Here is a 13,103-nt window from a genome sequence, read left to right as displayed (position 1 = left end):
TGCCTGGATTCCCCTAAAAATTAATCACACAGAGGACTGCAGACCTCAGAACAAACCTACACTTTCAATAACCAATGCTATTAATAGATATGCTCTTTGTTACCACCAAACTGCTAGAGAAGAATAGATTATGCACATCTTTAAGTGTTGTGTATCAACATCCCTTTAACCTCCAGTATCTCCTGTTATTAAAAGGAGAAACTAGTTTTGCTTACTGACACTGAGTCATCCCCACAGAGTTTGATTTAGAACTGCTGCTGAAGCCTTGTGTCAGAACATTCTTCTCCCTAGAAAATACCAATTCACATACCAATTCATAAAATCTTACTGCACAGTGAAGAAATGTCTCCAAAAGAAAATCCAAAAACCACTAACAAATTTTTTTTGTAGTTAAAAGCTGGACTGAGAAACACATGAGAACAAGCACCTGCAGCTCTATATCCTATAAGGGCAAGAGTAATAACAAGACCACAATAGCAGTTGACCTGCAATAACCAAAAGAAGAGATTCTACTCATAGCCAGAGCTGCCAACCTCTCTCTTACGGAAAGGAAGGGATAAACACTGTAATAGCTTCACTGCTTCTGTTCTGTGAAGTGATCCATAAAAAATGACCACAGTTTTCTAAATGGAGAAATAAATACAAGTCAAACATAAAAAAAGAGAATAACCCTTCACTATCCACATACACTGTTCCCTGCTCCTCTTTCCAAAACATCAAACAGATCCCAAGAGGGGTCATCTTTGTGTTGCTACAAGCAAGCAGCTAGGTCTTGTGATTAACAAATGGACTCTGGGCAGGTTAGCATTTAATATGTACATAAAGAGAACAACAAAGCTTACATGTGCAGTTGTTGCAATCTGACAGCAGTCTGGGAAGTCATTCTCAAAAGCTGCCGGGGGGGGGGGGGGGATGGGGGAAGGAGGAGAAAGGAACAGAGTTTGGGCTGCTGAGGTAGAGATCTGATGCTGGAAACACACAGAGCGGAAAAGGCAATGGCCCAAGAAAGTATGCACCTGATAATCTGAGTATAAAAGCCTGAAACCTGTGAAAAGGAGGAAAAGTTGAAGCAACTGGCCTAACAATTCTCTGTGCACTCCTAAATTCCCAGTACCAGATCAAATTATGCAGAACACATTCAAGGTGCAGATCTCAGTTCCTTTTGGTATGACACGGGCTGCCTGTGGAAACCTTATAACCTGCTGCCTGGAAGCTTTACCCTCAGAAGGGCAGGGCTGGATCCGACCCTTTCCAGAAGAGTGAAAGTACAGGCGGTGGGTAAAGCAGGGGAGCCAGGTCCCCACTCCTCATCCTTTGGGATAATCCCCCAGGAGCTGCCTGCACCTTGCCAGCTGCAGGGCGCTACCCCTTTAAACGGGGCAGATTTGTTTTCATGCAAGTTGAACAGAGCTTATGAAAATCAAGTCGCTGTTCCTGCTGAGGGAGGAAGCAAATAAGGAAATTCAGCAACTCTAGAGGCTCAGCTTGAGGCTGCTGTTACGGGGCTTGTTGTAGTCCTTTAACAGGTATTAAATGGACTGGAGATGGCACTGCAGGGTGTCATCTTATGTCTGACAGTTCCTGGTCCACAGCACCTACTTTTGAAGTAGCTAAAAACTTCTCTGTGTGCTCTGGATACCTTTTTTTTTTAAAAAAAAGGCTCCAGCAACATTTTGGTCTTTTCTGTCATTCTGGATTAAATCTCCATGTTAAAAGTAAAAAGAAAATATGAGCAGAACTTGTTCAGGCCTGGAAACTTCCCAGTCTGGCAAGAATTCTGGAATCTGATTTTCTTTTCTCCATCTTATTTACGGAATTGTCTGTGTGACATTTTTAATACTGATCTCTGGGGTGAGACAGAGATTCTTCGTTGGTCATTCTACCTATTTGGAAAGTTCAGTGCACAATGAATACTGAATACAGCTGTACTTCTGAAATGTACCTTGGATAAACCTTATCTAAATAACTTAGTTTGAAAAGTGAATAGGCTTTTGTGAGAGGAACTTTCCTAGATAAACTAGAGGGATATTTTTAAACTCTGTGGCTATTTGAAAGGAAAAATTTGAACATTTATTTTATTTTCTTGTGGAGAGCTACCATGTGATTCCAAAACTAACATCTACAAGCCAGCAGTTAAGCCAAAAAACCACCAAAGAATGAGACAGCAAGCATTTAAAAGCCTTCTACATGTGAAGGGAATCTAATGGGAGAAACATAGTTTGTCTAAGTATATCATTCTGGTCTTTCTATTTGTCAGTTGCTTGCTTAGAAATGTTCAGGCTTACGGAGTTGCACACAATATCACAAACTGTATTCTCCTATTGCAGAGAAAATAGTTTGTACGGAACCACCACCGGCATTTTGAACTGTATTAACACGAACTATGTTAATATGCATAACACATTTGGCCTATTAATTATATACTAACTTTGTTCCGGTGCACTTGACTGGCTTTTTGAAAGTCCTGCTCTGTTCATTAAGGGTAAGGTTTGCTTTCTGCCCTAGAGGCAGTTCCTCAAGCTTGCAACTGCCAGGAATATGCTGTGCTTACTGTGAAATATAGAAAGGAGAGAAACCTCCCTTCTAAATAACTTTCTGACATCAGCGAGACGTCCTGGAGCACAAGAAAAATTACAAGAGTGCAATCTTCTCAAACTGAAAAGAAAAATCGCTTCTCCGTTCTGCTGGGAACAAGGACATCTTTCCGGTTTCTACAGCCACTTCATCTTGCGCTGCCACAGCAGCCTCGCAGCGACCACGTATGTCATTTCCGAGTGACAACCAGTGCCCCTGCTCGCTTTGAAGCGGCTCTCGCCGTCCCAGCGCTACGAGGCGAAACGCTCCCCCAAGCAGGGGGAAGCGCAGCGCTTGCTCGCCACCGGAGTTAGGGACGGGCTCGCCCAGGGCCCGACTCCAAGTCTCCAGGGGAAAGTGGGAACCTTTCCAGGGGCTTCCACGCACTTTTGGTCAGGCCCTGGCCGATTCACGCCCAGCCTTCCCGCCGGGCAGCTGAGGAGAAACCAGCAGCTCAAGACCTCGCGTCCCTTCCCCGCTGACCCCTCTGGAAGCTCTTAACCCTCTCTTCCTCCCCCCCCGTCCCTCCCGGGGCGCCGCAGCCTCGGCACATCGGAGTCGCGACCCCGCGCTCCCCTGGGTGCGGGCCCGCGTCCCGGCCCCGGGACACGACGTGCCCGGAGCTCGCCCGTCCGTACGCCGCTTCCGAAGCTGTTTCGGGCGGGGTCCGCCGCCGGGCCGGGGAGCGCAGGAGGCGGGCAGCCCCGGCCCTCCCGCGGCGGGGACCGGCGGCACCCCACGCCCGCGCCCGCGCCCCTCCGGGGGTGCCAGGCTCGGACGGCTCCCCCCTCCTCCTGAGGCGTTAGGGAGGGCGGGCGGCCGGGAGAGCCCCCGGCGCCGGCCGTCGCGTCCCGGGTGGGGTGACCGTCAGTCGGTGCCGGTTGTCCCGCCGCCACCGCCGGGCCCGCCCCGTACCTGAGAAGTCGGCGAGCGCCGCGACCTCCGCGCCGCACACGAGGATCACGCAGGAGAGGAGGCGGAGGAGCCGGCCGGGCTCTACCTGTCCGCGGCGTGGGTGCTGCCCCGCATCCCCGTCCCTCATGGTGCGGGTGAGGGCAGCTCGGGGCGGGGGGGGCAGACCCGCCGCCTCACATGATGGAGCCGGCCCCGGCTGGCGGCACGGCCACCCCCGGCCCGCCGGGCGCCCTCCGCCGCGGGGCAGCGCCGGCTGCCCCGGGACCGCGCGGGCGGCGGGGCGCGGGTGGAGGAGGAGGAGGAGGAGGGCGGAGCAGCCCTGCCCGAGGCCGATGCCGCAGCGCAGCCGGCCCCCGCCGCGGCGGGAGGGGATCCCCGGAGCCGCGCTGCCGCCGCGGGGGAGCCCCCGAGGGCGGCGGGGAAGGGAAGAGCCTTCTCGGCGGCGCCGTGCCCGGCACTGCCCTCAGCGCACATCGTGCGGGCCGGGCTGACTCAGAGCCGGCGGCACCTCGCCCGCCCTCCCCCGGCTCTCTCCACCCCTCTCCGGGCAGTTCGAGGTCCCGGCACCTCCCTCTTGGCGAACAGGCTTGATTTCGTCTTCATGCTCCGTGCGAAGGGCTTTATTTTTAACTTATTCCCCCCCCCCCCCCCCCCATTCCTGTTTGGCAATGGCTGGAGGGTTGTCACGGACCCACACACACCCGACTTACTTGACAACGTTTCCCTGCTTGTATATTTTTCCCAAGACAGATGCAGGGTGGTCCCAATCACCCCCTGTCCCCAGCAAGACCGCTTCCCCGCTTCACCCTCCTTCAGTTCTCCTTGCCCTACATGCCAGACCCTGCCAAACCTACTGCTCCACCCGGCTCCTGCCTTTATACGTTGGCTCGCAGGTCTCTGGGATAAACCCGGCTGACAGTTCTGCCTGTCAGGACCCCTAGATGAGGGATTTGAGTGGGCAAACAACCATGTTAAGGAACGGCCCTGTCTCTTCCATGTTGCAAAAGAAACTTTCTCTGTTTCCTTGTGTGGTTGCCTGACAACACCTTATCACAGCCCTTAGCTTTAAGACCTGTGCTATTCAGCATAGCTGAGTTTGAAGTGCTGAGTTTGAAGTGCGTAGGCTTGCTTAAAGCATTCACTGCAAAGTGAGAAAACATCTTGAAGTTACCTTTTGAGGGAGTTCAGGTTGTTCCCTGAAATCTTTTGTAAGACTGAAAAGTAAACCAGTGGGAAGTTCAAACAACTTGTCGTTACAACCTGCTAAGCCACCTTCACATATAATTTGGAGCTCCTTTTAAGGTATGAGGGACTAAAGGGAATAAATCAGGACACTCATTTCCTAGTCCCTGAGCTGCCCTCGGGGAAAACAGCCTAGAAGCAACACTGGAAACGGGGCATGAAAGCATCTTCTGCCCTGGGGTTGTGCTTGGGTATAAAGTGGGTAGGCAAGAACATCTAGCTGTTTACATCCTGGCATGCATGTTTTCACTGATCTCCTTTCTCCTGAAAAAAACCATGAGCGAGTAGGTGAGAGATGACGGAACCAAACTAATTCCGTTAAATCCGTTCCTCTCCTCCTGCTCCAACTGAAGTTGGATGATGTCCAGCTTTGAATTTCCAAACTTTGGCACCTCTTTCTGGAGGTTACACTGAACTTCGACCAGCTTGAACTTCATGTTCAAATCTGAATCCACTTTCTTTCCTCACCCTCTCCTCTCTTCACACACAGAACAACAACTGGATAACACATACATTATAGTCATGCTTCCTTGGTCTTGGGCAGATAAAAGCAAACCAGGTTTCACACGAACCTGCCTGAGGTCAGGGACCTCAAGTTTTACCGAACTCAGATAAATGGGATCAAAGATGCCGAAGTAACAGGATAAAATGGAATAGCTCTGAAGCATCTGCAGCTGCAAACACGGATGGGAAGAGAGACCAGTAGCTCTGCCAGGTGTGTGAAGTTCTTCCTCCTGGCTGCTTCAGATAAGGACAGTGTTTGCCTCTGAGCTAAACCAGTTACCCCTTGCCTTCCAACTGTGGTGTTGGAAGGAGACTCGCAGGAGTCTCCTGCTTACTCCTCTCATTTCTTCGCTTGATCTTGCCATACCTGGTCATTTAATCTGACACTCCCTGCACTTGCTGTCACAGGCCAGTTCCACCAAAGGCAGAAATGAATGCCAGGGAAATATTTTAAGTAGCACCGATTTTTACCCCTCCATAAAAGAAAGCATTTGGAAGCCATACTCAGATCTTCCAGAAAGGTGCCTAGATGACTATGGTGAACTTATTTGTCTACCCTAACTTCATACCTGCAATGTCTGCCATAACTACATATCTACCACAACTTTAGGTGAGTGCAGTCAGGGATGACCTATAGCTTCAGGATGCCAGACCCTCACTCCCTACACAGTCAGTGGAAAAAAATCTCATATTCAGGCCACCTGCTATAGCTCTAGCAGGGAGTGTGTCACCTCCTCCTCTTTGAATTGCTCCCTAATCCCTGGAACACAGATGTCAAGGATGGCAATTCAGTCTGCTGTGGGTGACTCTGAGTAGACAGTGGATCTGTGAGAAGCACACGATCAACGCAGAAGAATAGATAAAATGTCAAAAATCACTGAGAAATATCCTCACTCATGCTTGAAAGGCTTTGAATCAGAAGATCCCGTGGGGCTGGTTTGCCTAAGGAGAACTTATGAATCTTCTCTTTCCAATGAGATAACATTGCCTTTTCTAGCCCCATGGTGCTGTAAGAAAAAGACCATCCAGCAGAGCATGAAGGAGCCTGGTGTGCTTTTGGCGCTGTGCAGGTATAACCCAAAGGCAAAGGCAGTTTTGAAGTGGAATGACTGAACTGGGAGAGGTTCAAAATGTTGTAGGTAACCTCCAGGGATGTGAGGCAGCGAGGGCTGAGTAACAACACAAGAGGCAGCTGGGTACTCCTATGTGTACATACCTGCCTTTTAGGGAAGCCTTCCTATGGAGGAGAGCAACTTACGGACATTGCAGCCAACAGGAGTTAAAGATATGCTTTCAGTAAAATGCCATGGACAATTTTTTTTCTTTTTTTGTTTTTTTTTTCCCTGAATGGGGGATACTTTGCTATTCAACATTGCCCTAAAATCTGTCATGTTTTTCATAATCCCTGCTATTCCCTGCTATTAGTAGTGCTCAAATACTCAGAGACAGCAGTGTAAAACAACACAAAGGTAGGGAGGCAGAAAGTATAATTTTTCCTGATGTGCAGAATGTGTTTCCTTGCCATAGCCTTGAAAGCAGTTTCTACAAGCTGGCAATGCTCAGTAGTTGGAAGACAACATAACTGATCCAGACATGTTCAGCATGTAGAATTACAGAATCAGCCTTGGCCTTTCCTTATGATCAACAGGAGTGAGATCCATTTTTTCCCCCCAAGGAAAAATGAAAGCCTGTAAGTTACAATCCAGGCTAGGTATCATGTCTGCTTCAAAGAGTTTCTCTCGTTTGAGTTTGGGGAGAAATCATGTCACAGTGTCAGAAATCCAGGAACTGTGGAGTTGCATGGAAGCTTTGCAAGAGCAAGGCCAAAATATGAGCTCTCCATTTACTTTTCTCTCCATATTTTTCATTTTTTTCTCTGAACTTCAGCCAAACTGCCAATTTGAAACTCAGATCATGGTTTAGTGTATGGAAATTCAAACAAAATCAGTGCTGTCAGTTAGGAAATAAACAAACAGTGTGAAATAATAGAAGGCAGTTGAGTTAGATGGCCTAAAATTTTCTATTAGTAAAAAAAATCACTACAAGAGCTATAGCACAGTAAAAAAACTATCAGAAATATATAAGCTCAGAAAACACTTTTTTACATCTATATAAACACATCTCCCCGCTGTACCTACTACTCCTTTTTCTTCCTCTTTTCTCCCCAATAAATTTATTGGAAGCGGAGAAGCAGATATGTGTCATTTTCATTCTCTTCTCCCAGAATAAAGTTTCCAAGAAATTCACTAATGTTCTCTTTGGCTTTTGGAGATTAAAAAAAATAATAAAAAAAAGGAGCATAAAACCCCAGACTTTTCCCACATTTTTAAATGCTTTATATTCCTGCATTCTGACACAGATGAAATCTACAAGACAGTTCAAACAAGTGGGCTGCTATCCTCTCCCTGTTTCTATGGAAATGAGTGTCAGACCGGTTAAAACAAAGCGCATGCTTTACAGTAATCACTATATGGTGATTATTTAAAATAACAGCACATTTTTCCCAATTCAACCCCTATTTCTATGGATACATGAAGGAAAATAGTGGTAGTGAAGCCTCTCTTGTATTTTTTCAATTCTAAATGTGTTTTGGATGCTGTAAATACTCATGGGGTGCTACAGATTTTAAGTTCTAAGAAGATCTTCAAGTGTGCAGCAATTTGACCTTGAGAGGACCAATTCTGCAAGCCGTAGTTGGGAAACATTCCTATGCATGTAAGCAGAAGTTTGAATGAATACAGAGTACGGTACTTCACCCAGCAGGTTTAAAGGAGGGAAAACATTTGCTATTTTCTGCCATTTTTTGGGACTCAGAGAGGGCAAAGTTAGCTGACAAGTTTTGAGTTTTGTGTTTTGTGGTCAGCTGCTTCCTGCATAATCAGCTCTCGGCCAAACTAATCAGAATGTCATAGAGACCCTGAGCACTTCACAAAAAAGCAGTAAGATGTAACATTAAGTTTGTAAAACCCATCTCCTCGTGTTTAATCCCATCTGAATGAAATCTTATTCCAACTTCCTCATTGCACGCAGCAGGAAGGTCACCGCTCCTCATCCTCCTGAATGCTGCCAGCCTTACTGGCACCTCTCCTGTATACAGATTATTTTTTCTAGCAGTACACCTGGGCACTTGTATAGACATGAAGTAAGAGGCATGCCCCATCTCACACAGCTTACTGCTGGAAAGAAGAAAAAAGACTGAAGGTGGAGGAAGAACAAACGCACCAAGAAAAAGGTCCTGGCATTGTTGTCCTTGCCCTCTTAAAGCATGTCAGTCATCCCTTGTCACTTCCTGAGAAGAATCTTCAAAGATGGACTGGAACAGACCATGCGTCTTGCCTCTCAGTTTAGGAAGGACATTAGGACAGAGCTGCTGGGTGGACCACAGTCTTGGAAGTCAGCCTGTTTACTTCTGAAAGTGCCTTATAATGGGTTTACGAGGCTGCCTTTTGGCTGGTTGTTGTCACTGTTTCTGCTTTAATATGTATTTAGGCTAAGATTTTCCAAAATAACTGATGATTTTGTATACTTGAAACTCAAGACAGCAGCTTTTTAAAGCCACAGAATCAATGTCAAAGCACTGAAAAATTGGTGGCTTTTTAAATAGCCTTCGAAAATCAGGTCTCAAGGTCTCTCAAGTGAGGTATGCAAAAGCATGCAAAACTGGTAGTGTTTCAGAAGAGTAGCCTGTTATCACTATCTGATCAGTGACAGTTAACAGGTTTGAGATCCAGACCTCACACTAATTCAACCTGAGCACCCCAAAATTAGAACCAAATAACAAAATTTGACAATAATATTGCACTGTTTCTAAATGCTCGCTTTTCTTCTCAGGACCATAAGGGTTCTGTGGTAAATTCTGAAGAGATGCTCAGTGACTATGGTTAAACTAATTCAGGCTTGATGATGGTTGGAGATTATTCCATGTATAGAAGGTGGGAAGGTTTTCAGTGTGCACGGAAGATACCTTTTTTTTGCGCCTGGATGTAACTATCCTGTAGTGCCAAAGGTCCTGTTCTGTATATTGAACTACAGGGTTTATTCAGTTTATCACAAGTAGATACCCATAGCTGCTTTCAGCTTATACCTCCTCTAGCTCATCCCAGCCTGCTCACTGACTTTCCTGCTCTTCTGTCCTCTTCCCTTCGTTTCTGATCTTTCCATCCATCTTCAGCGTCTGGGCAAGCAGCCTGATTCCTAACTCACGCTGTGCCCTGGCTCAAAACCCTGGTGCTAATGCATGTTCGTATTGCTGATGCCGCAGGCGAGGTAGGTCCTTTGATATCGATAGGGCTCTAGTGTAATGGTAGGGAAGATAAACTGTCATTAGTCAGGTTTTAAAATGCACTCCTTTAGCTATTCAGAAAAGTGCTGCTCCAGCTGAAATAACTAAGAGACTGGAGGAGGAGGGGTGTGCGTGTAATTTTTTTTTCCAGCATCAAGAGCAAAAAAAGTTGTGATTTTACTAAATTGCTGTAACTGCTTCTGCCAGAGAGGCATTGGCATTGCAGGGCAGTCTCACTGGGGTTATTGCCTCAGCCCAGCCTGCCCACGTAGCTCCTGAGGCCATACACCAATCGTGTGCACTGCCCAGCCCCCTTCTTTCTAAATTTCTCTAATTCAAGCTTTGCAATGTCTATGTCCCCAAGCGTGTGAGCTGACACTGGGCTGATCAGAACGAGGGTGGTAGGAGCATGGGGCACAGGGCATTTGGGCATGTGATGAGGAAAAAGTGATGATGTTGGGCCATGTTGGCAATAGTCCTGTCTTGCAAGGCTGTGTGGAGAAAGTGGTTCTGACACTTAGCCCATCTCTTGGCAGCATCCACCCTCTCGCCCTCTCTGATCCCATGCCTCAGGTGTCAAGTGCTGGAAAGCAGAAAGATCTGATATACAGCTGTATGCCACACAGGAACTTGAAATTTTGGGAAGAACTGAAGGAAACTTTTCTAGGAAATAATTCTGTAAACCATGAGAGAACACTGAGAATGACCATTTTAAAGATTTTTTTAAATGTAATTCAGTCCCTCCGAATGCTCTCTATATACATCAATTTTAGACATCAAATGAAAAATTCATGGTAAGAAACTACTGCATTTCCTACACGCTATTGATCAAAATTAGTCTGGAGTAGGGGATCACAGTTCATATATGGCCATTAAGTAATACCACCACCACTGACAGCAGTAGTGGTGCAGTGCTACTCTAACTGGCAGGGGCTCCATTAAACCAAACATCAGTGGTCAAGTCTGATCCAGGATTATCATGGGCTGTAAAGCTCTATTTAGGCATGGGTCTATCAGCAGCCCTGCTCATAGGGATAGTCGCTCATCTGTAGTGTGAGGTTGCATGTCAGGATATCAGGCTGAGCTTAGTAAGGGTCACCAGGGCACAGTTAGGAAATGATACAAGTTCATACCGGCAGACTTAAACTACAGGGCTGGCATAGCAAGTATTGCTGAGCTATAGCTAAAGGCCAGAGAACCCTATCTCTCCCCCTCGTCCCTCTCTGGGATAGGAGAGTTCAGGGCTGAAACCAGAAGACCTTGATGAAGCTATTGGGTAAGAACTGGCCTAATCTGCCAAAACAGATTTTGTCTTCAGGATTGCATGAGTGAGGATGCTAGAGCTAGGAATAATAAGGATTAAGTTTGGGAGGCAAAGGCAAATTAGGCAGGACTGCAGGGCTGGGGCTTGTTACTTCAGATACTGTTCCAGCCAGTAAAGGCTTCAGAGGTCAGATTATGGCTGATGCAGAAAAGGGTCACTTGGCTCAATTAGTTTTGTAGCTGGAACTGTTCATTGAACAAGGGCGAGAGCTAAGGTTCATGAGAGGGACTGAGAATTATTTTTCAGACTAGAAAACGGCAAAGGGGCAATGTGTATCTTGGATATGATTATAGGTTCATCTGGCAAGAATCACAGAAGTATATCTCGATTTACTGAAAACTGGGCAGCTCAGAAATTAACACTTGACTCATTCACTGCTTACATCTGTTAAACATGTAGGCACAACAGAGCAGATGAACTTTGTCTGAACTTGAGGTCTCATTCTTCAATTGGGCCTCCATGAATGGAGCTGGCCAAAAAACAGACTTGGGGGAGGAAGATTGTAATAAATATAATAGAGAAAGAAAAGGACATAGGCTTCAAAGTACACTATGGCAAGACCATGGAAGTAATCTGTCTTGAAGTGAAACTAGCAGTCTTCCTCACCATTCTCATTAAAGCCTATGACAGCTACTCAGGCAGTGAGGGGGGAGAATCATTGAATTTAAAGTTGAAATATAAATAATTTTCACTAGCATTTTGCAGTAGTATTTTTATACTACATATTCTATGAAATATGGTGTGATGATAGTGATCAGGCTTGTAAGCCTGTGACTTTTACCTGGAAGATATCACTGTGGGTGCTTTGAGCCTTTTAAAAGCTGTGTTAAATAAATACTGTTCAGTTCTACTAGCTCTAGCCTTCCTTTTCATCCCCTCGAAAACAGAACACCCTCTTGAGAATCTTATTTACTTTCCTTACTATGTCCCCCCCAGCCTCTGAAATTGCAAATACATTTGTATATCTGCATACCTTCAATTAATTTTCAAGAAAACTGTAAGGTTGAAACAAAGGTTTCCCTTCATCCAGAACAACCCATCACTAATGTTTTATGGAAGAACTGAACAGAATTTTATGGAAGAATTGAATTGTGCCTTTGCACAGAATTTGCTATATTATGGTGAATTCCAAATGAAACTGCTATGCAAACAAGCAGAAAAATAGTTGAAATCTACCGAGTTAAAATTAAGTATTTCTGGAAGTATGATAAATGATTAGCAGTTTGGAGTAAGATGTAACTAGCAGCATTAAGATGCTTTTTAGCCTTGTTCTTCTAAGCTACTTTTTAAAAGCCCTTGTATCTAGTATCTAGCAACTCTTATTTGCATGTTTCCTTTTTTTCCCAGTCCCATGTAGTCCTTCTATTTTACCCTTTTGTGCCTCCTAACTTCACCTTCTTTTATTTTACCCCACCATCTGTTCTCAAAATATTGCAGCATTTTCCATCAACATTAAAGCATTTGTCCATCCTAAATCCTAGAACGGCTCTCAATGTTGCCCTCTTCTGGATCACTTTTTTTTTAAAAAAACAGTATTTTGTTAAAAAAACAGTTTTCACTAAAACTGACGTCAGGAAAAATGTAAAAATATTAATATTGCTTTTATTTATTACTTGTAAATAGGAAAAATAATCAAATTTTTGATCGATCTCTGACTTGATTTTAATTTTCTCTTTCTGACATAACAACCTCCTTCATCTTCCACTGCTGTTTCAGCTGTTGGCATTTCATATCTAACAGTTTATCAGAACAAGACTTTTTCCAGTCCTCCTTATCACTGTGCTTCTCCGGGAATAACTCTTGCTGAAAGCAAAAGCTCTGGTTTCAATTTAAGTCTAGAGAACAATATGTTTGGAGACGTCGAGCGATGCGTTTCATGGGCTGACAGGCGACCAGTACCCTTGTACAGGGTCTAATTATTCGTTTGCAATTGTTAAGTTTTTATAGAACGTATTTTAACCAGACAGATCTGGAAATATAATGGAAACACGGCCTGTTAACTGGAAATCATGACTAATGCCTTTGCAAACGACAACCATTTTACCTTTTCCCTATTATCTGAAGAAGCTCCCTCCTCTCCCTGCTTCCCGGCACCCCGTGCTTTCCCCTTCCACTCCCAAGCGTGGCTCCTCAGTTCAGCCCCGCACGGGACCTGGGGAACTGCGGCGCCAGCGGAGGCAGAAACCTGCTCGGCCTCGGGAGCAGCGGCAGCGGAGGAGAGGCTCTTGCAGGGCGCGGGAGACCAGCTTTTGGAGCAGCACC

At 45.8% G+C, this 13,103-nt stretch overlaps 1 protein-coding gene across 2 annotated transcripts in view; it reads right to left on the bottom strand.

The window, feature by feature from the left end:
• Nucleotides 1-3,961, bottom strand: part of EVA1C (eva-1 homolog C) — a 42,366-nt gene extending 38,405 nt beyond the window's left edge. For both annotated transcript variants that reach the window (XM_064470704.1, XM_064470696.1), the window contains exon 1: nt 3,490-3,961. In XM_064470704.1, coding sequence (XP_064326774.1) covers nt 3,490-3,616 — 127 coding nt within the window. In that variant the 5' untranslated portion in view covers nt 3,617-3,961. The remainder of the gene's footprint in view (nt 1-3,489) is intronic.
• Between the last annotated feature and the right edge of the window lie 9,142 nt (nt 3,962-13,103).

The sequence above is a fragment of the Phalacrocorax carbo genome, chromosome 1 (genome assembly GCF_963921805.1).
Source record: "Phalacrocorax carbo chromosome 1, bPhaCar2.1, whole genome shotgun sequence".
Taxonomy (NCBI): Eukaryota; Metazoa; Chordata; class Aves; order Suliformes; family Phalacrocoracidae; genus Phalacrocorax; species Phalacrocorax carbo.
The sequence above is the reverse complement of the archived record's forward strand: the minus strand, read 5'-3'. Positions and strand labels throughout refer to the sequence as shown.